The sequence below is a fragment of the Cololabis saira genome, chromosome 1, assembly GCF_033807715.1.
Source record: "Cololabis saira isolate AMF1-May2022 chromosome 1, fColSai1.1, whole genome shotgun sequence".
In the NCBI taxonomy this organism is placed as follows: domain Eukaryota; kingdom Metazoa; phylum Chordata; class Actinopteri; order Beloniformes; family Belonidae; genus Cololabis; species Cololabis saira.
The window spans coordinates 49032898-49042845 of NC_084587.1; the positions used below are offsets into that span (position 1 = coordinate 49032898).

Sequence of the window (9948 nt, forward strand, 5' to 3'; positions counted from 1 at the left end):
AGAGCTTCATCCTAAATATGCTGCTATAGAGCTACGCTGCAGGGGGGGACTCCACCATGATCCACTGAGCGGTGCCCACCACCCCTCCTTCTCCTTCCTTTCTCAGTTATTAACTAGAACTATATCATAACCATCATTGTTCTCCATTGTTCGTGTATTGGGGCAGCACGGAGGCTTGGTGGTTAGTACTGATGCCTCACAGCAAGAAGGTTCCCGGTTCAACTCCCAGGCTCGAGAGGGTCTTTCTGTGTGGAGTTTGCATGTTCTCCCCGTGCTTGCGTGGGTTTCCTCCGGGTACTCCGGCTTCCTCCCACAGTCCAAAAACATGCAGTTTGTAACATAAATTGATGATTCTAAATTGCCTGTGAGTGAGCCTGTGAATGGTTGTTTGTTTAACTATGTGGCCCTGTAGACTGGTGACCTGTCCAGGTAACCCCTGAAATTAGCTGGGATAGACTCAATGACCCTGCAAAGGATAATGTAGCTTTTATAGTTTGTTGTACAGGCCAGAGCTTCAGGAGCTGCGGGAGGGTCCCCCATTACGAGCCTGGTCCTGCTCAAGGTTTCTTCCCTCTTAAAGGGGAGTTTTTTCTTGCCACTGTTTGGATTAAGGCTTTTCTCCCACTAGGGGAGTTTTTACCTGCCATTGTTTATGTTATGTTATGTAATAATTGCTCTGGGGGTTCATGTTTTGGGTCTCTGGAAAGATCCTAGAGACAACTTCTGTTGTAATAGATGCTATAAATAAAATGTAATGTAATTGAAATGAATTGAATTGAAATCAAACAAAAAGGGACATGGCTGTTTGTCATAGATGTTTTATTTTGTGCTGTTTGCTCAAGGCTTTTGAACCTTGAGAGAAAAGTCTGCAACTGGACATCCTTGCGTTATGCAGCCCAGGGAGATGACGTCTACGTGTGAGGAGAAGTACAGGGCTATGTTATCAGGGCCCACTCCTCCGCTGGCTTCTATCAGGAGGGATGGGAAGTGGCTCTTCAGGCTGCGTGCTGCAGCGTGGAGCTCCTGAAAAACACCACAGTGCTTGTGTCAGCCAGCAGCAGCCAGGAAACCACCCCAGGTTGTTGTTTTGTACCTGAGGTTGAAGGTTGTCCAGCATGACGATGTCGGCCCCCGCTGCTGCAGCCTCCCTGCCCTCCTCCACGGAGCAGCACTCCACCTCCACCTTGCTGCTGAAGCCGCACACGGACCGGGCCGCCGTCACCGCCTGCACAACCAGCACAACCAGCACAACCAGCACATGGCAGGACCCAGAAAAATCTGTTTGCCACATTTACAGGGATTAAACCGCTGCGACTGTTGGACAACTCCCACTCTCTCTGACCTTCAATTACAACACTTCTGCTTTCAGAGGCGTTTTCACTTCAACATGTACTGTATGCATACTATAAGTTTACTGTATGAACATCTGAAGTTGTTTTGAGTCTGCTCTAAACTGTCCTAGTGAAGGCGCCATGAACACACAAACTGCAGAAAAGCCATCTTTTTTCATAAATTAATCAATTAATCTAATCAAATTCAAATGTGTCTTTTTCAAATGCCAGTTTTTCAATCTGGCTGTGAAAAGTTCAACTACCGTATTTTCTGGACTATAAGCCGCTACTTTTTTCATAGGTTTTGAACCGTGCAGCTTATACAAAGGTGCGGCTATTCTGTGGATTTTTCTTCAACCGCTCGGGGGAGTGCTAACCGGAATTAGAATAAAAACTAAGACAAAATAAATGCAAAGAAGAATATGCTACTTCTTCTTTAGCAGATAGAAGTAGGTAGAAGCAGATTTCAAACAGATAAATAGATAAATAAATACTGGTTATTTTCTCTTGGTTCTGTCCCGTTTTAATCAGCAAAGTTGCTGCCGTGTTAAAAGACACTGTTAGGAAAGGATCTATTTAGGTACAAACATGTACATCATTTACAGTTCAAAATCCTTCTTTACATGTAGTAAATATCTAATCTAACAACATAAATATCTGCGGCTTGCATATCTTTTTTTTTTTAAATAGAGCGGATGCGGCTTGTATACAGGTGCGGCTTGTATATCTTTATTTTATCGTTTTTTTTTTAAATAGAGCGGATGCGGCTTATATACAGGTGCGGCTTATAGTCCAGAAAATATGGTATTTTCTTTTTTTCTATAAGGCAGGAACACTTTTTCTCTCACTTTTGTAGTTTTCTCAGCGTCCGTTACGGCTCTTGGGTTGTGAAACATTGTTCTGTAGAAATCTTCCGATATTATCTTAGTTTTCTTACATTTAGTACTTTTGGTAAGCTTTGATAGTACTAGCCTTAGAGTCTTGTTCTGTGTTCTGGTATTCATTTGTATTTTATTTTACAATCACTTTTTGTTCTGCACAGGGTTTTCATTTAATTTGGTTTACTAGCTGTTTTATTATATTTTATTTATTTAGAGCTTGTTTCCTTGTGAATTCAGGGCTGGTTTTGGATTTTTTATGTGTCTCAGTCCCTGATTTCATTGACTACTGCACCTGAATCCCCCTCACACCCCCTGGACTCGGCTGGACTGGGTCAACAGTTGGACTCATCACACCTCCTCTGCAGCCTCCTTAAATGTTCTCACTCGCTGCCTGGCGGCCTGATAAGCAGGAAGTTCCCAGTCATGTGGAGCACACATACCTGTACTCAAGATGATGTACCAGGAACAGGTGATAGCCAACTCTGTCAATAGATCAACTTATTTAAAGATGCACAAAAGAGAGTTCAATAGGGGTCAGGAGGAAGGCAGAGGGAGATGTAAATGTCATTAGAAACAAACCAAAGGGCTGCTGCTCCACCGACAGTCTGTGGAGGGTGTTCACAAATAAAAAATAAATGTAATCAAATATTGGCCCCACCGGGCAAATGCCTGGTGTACCAGATTACAAGTCCAGCCCTGCCTCCGTTAGTTACATGACTATTCTATGTTTTGCTTTCTGCCTCCTTTATTCTCCTCTTTTTTTATTGGACTGTCAGCATCATCAATCTGAACGTGTTTTCCTTGAAAAAGCTGAGTAGAGTTGTATATTTTCATTTATTTTTGTCTCAAGCTGCTGCTGGCTGTAAAGCATTTTTACATTCCACTTATGACACACACACACACACACACACACACACACACACACACACACACACACACACACACACACACACACACACACACACACACACACACACACTCTGGTGAAATCACTAACCACAGCCAGAGCCAGTGGGAGTGGCCGAAGGAAAAGGCTGTGTAGCAACCACACGTGTACTTCAGTCTACTCTACGGGTCCGGGACACGACTATCTCACACAGGAATCCAACTCGTGCTCCTCTAAGTGCACGTTTACAGCCTGATAAGAAACATGCTCAAACATGTTTCCAGAGTGGCTGCAAGAAACATGAAAAAGCAAATGTTATATGCATCCGTGGCCTCTACAGGTGTAGAATGACAACCTGGGTCAATAAGGTATTGACTAACCTCTTAAAATCTAATTTATGAACATTTGGATGATTCAATTATAGATTTTTTTTTTTTACTATGAAAAACTAACAGCTTGTAGTATGTTTGCATCTATAAGTATGCACATTGTTCCCAAACTCTTCCTCCACCTCTGGCTCACAGTTTGGGAATATCTTTGGCCATGCTGAGATTTCATGTATTAATTAGAGTGCTCTTTGGTTGGTTCAGCGCCTGCAGTTGTTGCTCTGCAACCAACCCACCAATGTCTGTTTGTTTAAGTGACCTGTAGGCAGAGGTGGGTAGTAACGAGTTACATTTACTTGAGAAAGTTTTGGGAAATGTTGTACTTTTAGGAGTAGTTTTGAATCACTATACTTTTTACTTTTACTTGAGTAGATTTGTGAAGGAGAAACTGTTCCTCTTACTCCGCTACATTAGGCTACGTTGAGCTGTTACTTTTCTTTTATCCCTTTTATCCACGTACGCGTCAATCTCATGACATCACTGGGTGATTCTTTGGGAAAAATGTTTGTTTTTGCATGTTTTGTCACATTTACACAGACTCAAACACACACAGAGTTTCTATGAGTTCATGTTTGTTCTAGTTCTTCCTGGTTAAAAAAGAAAAGTACAAAGGCTTGAAATTTTGTGCTACTTGTGTTAATTTATTTTTTTTATTCTGTTTTATTTATTGTATTATTTATTAAAGATTTTAATTGACTTTAAGCTTATTTTAATTTAAGGTATTTTTATTTTTTATTTTTATTTAATTATTTTATTGATTTAATTTGCCTGAAGATGATTATTTTGTACTTTTGTCTGTTTGAATGGTTGTGTTAAAAAAATAAATCAGACGTTACTCAACAGTTACTCAGTACTTCAGTAGTTTTGTCACCAAGTACTTTTTTAGTTTTACTCAAGTAATTATTTGGATGACTACTTTTTACTTCTACTTGAGTCATATTATTCTGAAGTAACAGTACTTTTACTTGAGTACAATTTTTGGCTCCTCTACCCAGCTCTGCCTGTAGGTCTGTTCAGTGATGGAGAGACAGGTGTGCCGGCACCAGGTCGCTCAGCTGGCTGATGTTAAGCAGGTTTATCCGTGTGTCCTGCCTTCATCATGAGGCCCGCTCTCTCCTTTTGTTTTTCTTTAGTATTGAGTGTATATGTGATGGTGCCACCCACCTCTGTGATGCTGCCGGAGGCCCACACGTGGTTGTCTTTCAGCATCACCATCCCACTCAGGTCCTGCCTGTGCATGGACACGCCGCCCACCAGCATGGCGTACTTCTCCACCAGCCGGAAGCCCGGGGTGGTCTTGCGTGTGCCGGCCACCTCCCCGTGCCAGTGGCTAGCCTTTGCCATGGCTTGGAGCCGAGAGCAGCGGGTGGCGATCCCGGAGGCGCGGGCCAGGCAGTTCAGAGCCGGCCGTTCCCCGAGCAGGAGGTCTCTCGCTGGGCCTCTCACCACAGCAGTCAGGGTCACGCCCTCCGGGCCTGGGGAGGTTTCACAGAAGGTGGAGATTAAGTACATTCAGTATACTATATGCACTTCATTTTGGACTTTTTATTTTTTGGGGGGGAGGATTTTTAACATGGGAGTACAATATTTATATCAGTGTTCCCCAGTCAGGTGTAAATGCATCCCCGAGCTATTTTTTACAAATTATAATTCTGATCTTTTGAACGATTTCAGTGTTTTCACTATCTATAACAAAGATTATAATGTTTAAAAATGCTGATTGGCTTGTTTGTGTTTTGGAGATAATCGTAGAAGTTAATTTCTTAAAATCCAGTGGTTCATGATGAAGAACTTATTTACAACAAATGCTGTTCTGTTCAAGCAGCTGATATGTAGATCACATGTAAAAATAAAGTTAATATATAGTACATGTTGTCTCAATTAGGATACACAAATATATACATGGTGAGAACATCTTATGTCTTAAAGTAACAACTAAAAAAAAAAAAGAAAAATCTTGTTCCAAACCGCAGATGTCAAAAGGTAACTGCTATCGTGACTGGGTCCAGAAGATGCATTTGTACTGAATTTGGCTTCCTCTGGATTTGTCTCTGGCCTGAAAGCACATACTAGGGCACAAAAAAGCAATGGCTAAAATGAACCAATCTTTATGCGGTTTGGAATGAAAAGCAGGAGGAATATTCACGCCGATTCCCATGTTTGAGGCTTTTAAGGCTCGGTTGAAAAGATGTGGAAGTGGAAGTAAGTGCACAGTGCCTACCAATCTCATCTCCATCCTGGTAAATCCAGTCCACGGTGCATCCCACCTCCGTGAACACTGCCGTGAAGAAAGGGCTCCCTGCCAGGACGGTGTGAGGAGTTTTACACAGCAGCCTTGCCTCAACTACGGCTGATCCCACACACACTCCTGCAGGGTCAAAGTTCGGCGTGTCCTCTGCCAGCCACTCTCGTGCCAGCCGGGTCAGGGTGGGGCGTGGGATCGAATCTGCCACTGGGTGTTTTAATGCAAACATACTGCATACAAACAAAGGAAACTGATTTTTCTCTTTTCATTGACATGAAAATGTCTGAACTGAAAGAAGGAAATGCATAGTGAAACACTTTGAAAGGGATTTCTTGTCTCACAGTTATTTTTTTATTAGTAAAAAACGGGCGTGCAGAGAGTTTCATTATTTATCAGCTTTGTTCATCCTGATTCAGAGTATAAGTAAGACTTTTTGAAAATGAGAACAAATTGCAAGATCACCAGACATCTTTAGTAGGTAATTGTAAACTCTGTGATAAGGATAAGGAACACTGACGTGGTCCTAGATGCTCATGACCCTCCATGATGACTCACTTTGATTGTTGTAACCCAGTGTTTCCCAACCCTGGTCCTCGGGGACGGTTCTGCATGCTGCATGCATGTTTTAGATGCTGCCCTGCTGCAGCACACCTGATTCTTATTAACGTCCTCATCAGCTTGGTCTGTACAACTGTGTTGATGACACAGCTACTTGTATCCCGGTGTGCTGAAAGCAGGGCAGCTTCTCAAACATGGGGGACAGGGATGCCCCGAGGACCAGGGCTGGGAAACCTTGTTCTGGTCTACAAATGGTGAACACGTTTGCTTCCACTGGGCTGTATCGTAACCTCCCAGGCTAAAAACTACAGCGCACAAGGAACTATTGCTAACAGCATATTGATACCCTCTGACAGGAACTGCACATATAGATGTAAACCAAATACATACTTGCCCGAGTCAAAGGTTCCTACTTTCAGTAGGGAACAGACCACAGAGTTGTAGAAGTGTCGTTGTGAAGTGTAGAAGTGAGCACACAGGAAAATTGTGGAGTGGAATTTGACCCTGCATGCATCCATGCTGGAATGTTTACAAGATCAGTAAGAGGTCACAGTGTAGGCTCAGCATTGATTATTTTGACAATGGCTCAGTCACAGGCCCCGTTTTCATGTGGAAAACAAATCTAATCGTCTCAATCAATTCTATTGAGCCCAGAATAACAGAGTTTATAATATAAAGGATTATTGAAAAGAACTGAACTGATATTGCTTGAGAATTTCAGATTATAGTATTTATTTTCAATTTGTCAAACTGTGCACACAGGCCTTCTTCTCCTTCTTCTTTTTTGGAGTTTTGCGGTTTTTTGTGATATTTTGATCTTTGAGTTCACGTGGACACTTTGGGGAAGCGAACATGTTATCATCATGTCAAATGTTGTTTATCATATTTATTAACATTTGGCCCTACAGATTGAATGGATTATACTCCTCATATATACCATCAGATTACTTAAATTATATGGTAATTGGAAAAGTTGAATGACCGACATCCATGTTTAAAGTGAATGTATTATCAGACATTTAATGACTTGACTCTCTAAAATTAAGAATCACAGCAATTGTTTATATAAGACAGAAATGCTGAAGCACCATATAATATAAACATTTGTTTTTATGCTTAAGAATATATAGATTTAGCACCAAAAGGAGATTTGTGTGTGGTAGATTATATCTTTGTTGTAGCGATGCTTCTTGGCAATAAATCTTATACTATGGGAAGTCTGTTTGTTTCACTTTCTAACGGTGCCACATTTATAAGGTGCCACGCATCTGTGGGATGAGGAGCAGAGATGAGGATGTGGGTTGTGCCCATGAAAACTGTGCCAAGTTTTCTCTGCCAATGCCAAACATCTTATTTTGCTATTGACTTTTGTTTGGGGGATTAGATGATTGAAGTTTTAAGAAACAATATGTATTGGCATTTTATCCATTTAACAAACAGGAGCCTCAGTAGTGTGTGGAAGAACCAAACAATGCCACAACAGCCTGGCTCCTCCTCCTCATGCTGGTCACCAGCCTGACACTGCTGTGGGATGGATCCCATCCTTCAACCAGCTTATGTCACAAGTCAGCCAACGTCGTTGTGTTGGTCACTCTGGCAAGAAAAGCACGCTCAAACCACAAGTGTCAGGACTGCTGGCAGGACACCCCATCCTCTCCACTCCCAGATTCTGCAGGAAGTCTCTGATAAACCTGCTCTGTGGTGAACGTTGTCAACTTGGAGGCTAGAGTTCCATCCCAGACTGGAGATATGGGATTACCACTGGTTGCAGAATCTCATCTCGATATCTCTCTGCATTGAGATTGCCGCCAATGATGACGAAACCCTCCAGTGAAGGAGATGCTGCCACACACCATCACCCTGCCTTCAGCAAAAGATGTGACTCTATTGGCGCTGCAATCAGCACAGCTTTCTCTGTCTTCTCCACACTTTGACCCTTCGATCCAACTGCCGTCTGCAGAATCTAGACTGGTTGGCAACTGACTTGTAGCAACTGGGTTTACAAGAAGCTTACGATGATGACACCTCCTGAATTGTAGGATATGATGGATGTGGAAAATTGTTATAATCATGTGCTGATTGTAAACGAGAAGCGAAACAAGATAACGAAACGCTGATTGGTGGTAGCGTTCATGTGTATCAAAAATGCATAGAAGAAGAAGCCGTGAAGGAGGAAACCGTGGTTTGGTGTCAGAGGCATGTTGAGGCTGTATCTCTTTGGTGTTTTTCTACTTAAGTATGAGTGATGCATTCAATTGAGAGCTTTGGAAGTTTTGTCAAGTTTTGAATAATAGGGTATCGTATGAGGGCACGTGGTGGCTTGGTGATTAGCACGTCGCCTCACAGCAAAAAGGTTTCTAGTCGGCGGCTTTTCTGTGTGGAGTTTGTATGTTCTCCCCGTGGCTTGCTCAGGGTACTAACTTCATCCCACAGACCAAAAACGCCCAATTAATAGTGATTCTAAATTGACCATAGCGGTGTGTAAGCGTGTTTGGTTGTTTGTTTGTACACTTTGAGTGTGTGTATATTTATACATGCACTCACCCCTTTATTGGGTGTAAAGCAATACATGTATTTATAATATGGGGCGTAGCCTTTCAATTGGCAGTCGACTCGGCCAGTAGAAAGCCATTATTGCTTTTTCATCAGTCATTATGCTGAAACTTTGAAGCAATCTGCACTTTGTAGCCTACTAACTAACCCATCATCGCCTAAAGGCAGTGGTCATTTCTGATTAAACCACCAAAACAACATCTCAAACAGGATGTTCCACTGCAAACGTTCAGTGGTAACTCCACAGCTCTGTTTGTTTGTGCCACTGCTTTGCATCGTGGCATTGTGCAGGACAGGGAAAAAAAGGCTTCAAAAAGGATCTTCAGAAAATGTATAGTATATATCATGGATTGCCCTGCGTAGTGTTTGCAGGCCAGAGTTTCAGGAGCTGCATGCTGCCCTGCAGCCCTCCCCCCGACCACCTCGGTGTCTGCTGTCTACATCTGCTAATTTAGTCATCCCTGCAGTGCACCAGTTAGCCATTGTGTCTGTCTTTCCTTTCTCTGCTTTTCGTTCTCCCTGTCTGTTCTCTCTTTTCCTGCTCTGCCCGGCTGGTCTCCGGCAGGAGGGTCCCCCCTTATGATCCAGGTCCCTTCTCTCCTAAAGGGATGTTTTTTCTTGCCACGGTTTGGTTTAAGGTTTTTCTCCCACTAGGGGAGTTTTTACCTGCCATTGTTTATGTTATGTTATGTAATAATTGCCTGGGGGTCATGTTCTGGTCTCTGGAAAGATCCTAGAGACAACTTATGATGTAATAGACGCTATAAATAAAATTGAATTGAATTGAATTGGAATCAAGCAAAAAGGGAACATGGCTGTTTGTCATAGATGTTTTATTTTGTACTGTTTGCCCAAGGCTTTTGAACCTTGAGAGAAGAGTCTGCAACTGGACATCCTTGCGTTATGCAGCCCAGGGAGATGAGGCTTAAGGCTTTTCTCTCACTAGGGGAGTTTTTACCTGCCATTGTTTATGTTATGTTTATGTAATAATTGTTCTGGTCTCTGGAAAGATCCTAGACACTACTTGTGTTGTAATAGACGCTATATAAATAAAATTGAACAAAACAGACAGGACGCCAGGATAAATCTTGATTTACTGATGTCCAAT

General features: G+C 42.4%; 1 protein-coding gene across 2 annotated transcripts; it reads right to left on the minus strand.

Annotated features, from left to right (window-relative positions):
• Window positions 1-808: 808 nt before the first annotated feature.
• On the minus strand, window positions 809-6790 carry LOC133453818 (nicotinate-nucleotide pyrophosphorylase [carboxylating]-like). Of its 2 annotated transcripts, none has more exons than XM_061733122.1 (5): window positions 6678-6790; window positions 5706-5959; window positions 4649-4959; window positions 1094-1225; window positions 809-1023 (listed from the first exon to the last, which is right to left on the minus strand). In XM_061733122.1, the coding sequence occupies exons 2-5, from the start codon at window positions 5956-5958 to the stop codon at window positions 838-840; spliced, it is 882 nt and encodes a 293-aa protein (XP_061589106.1). In that variant the 5' UTR covers window position 5959; window positions 6678-6790; the 3' UTR covers window positions 809-837. The 2 variants fall into 2 exon arrangements, with proteins under 2 accessions (XP_061589106.1, XP_061589105.1); XM_061733121.1 differs by having other exon boundaries at window positions 6682-6771.
• Between the last annotated feature and the right edge of the window lie 3158 nt (window positions 6791-9948).

Bases quoted from the DNA above. Each gene is read 5' to 3' on its own strand.
- LOC133453818 (XM_061733122.1), bottom strand. From the start codon at position 5,958: ATGTTTGCATTAAAACACCCAGTGGCAGATTCGATCCCACGCCCCACC. The intron at 4,960-5,705 runs GTAGGCACTGTG...AAACCTCCCCAG, and splicing joins CCAGGATGGAGATGAGATTG to GCCCGGAGGGCGTGACCCTG. The intron at 1,226-4,648 runs GTGGGTGGCACC...CTGGTTGTGCAG, and splicing joins CCTCCGGCAGCATCACAGAG to GCGGTGACGGCGGCCCGGTC.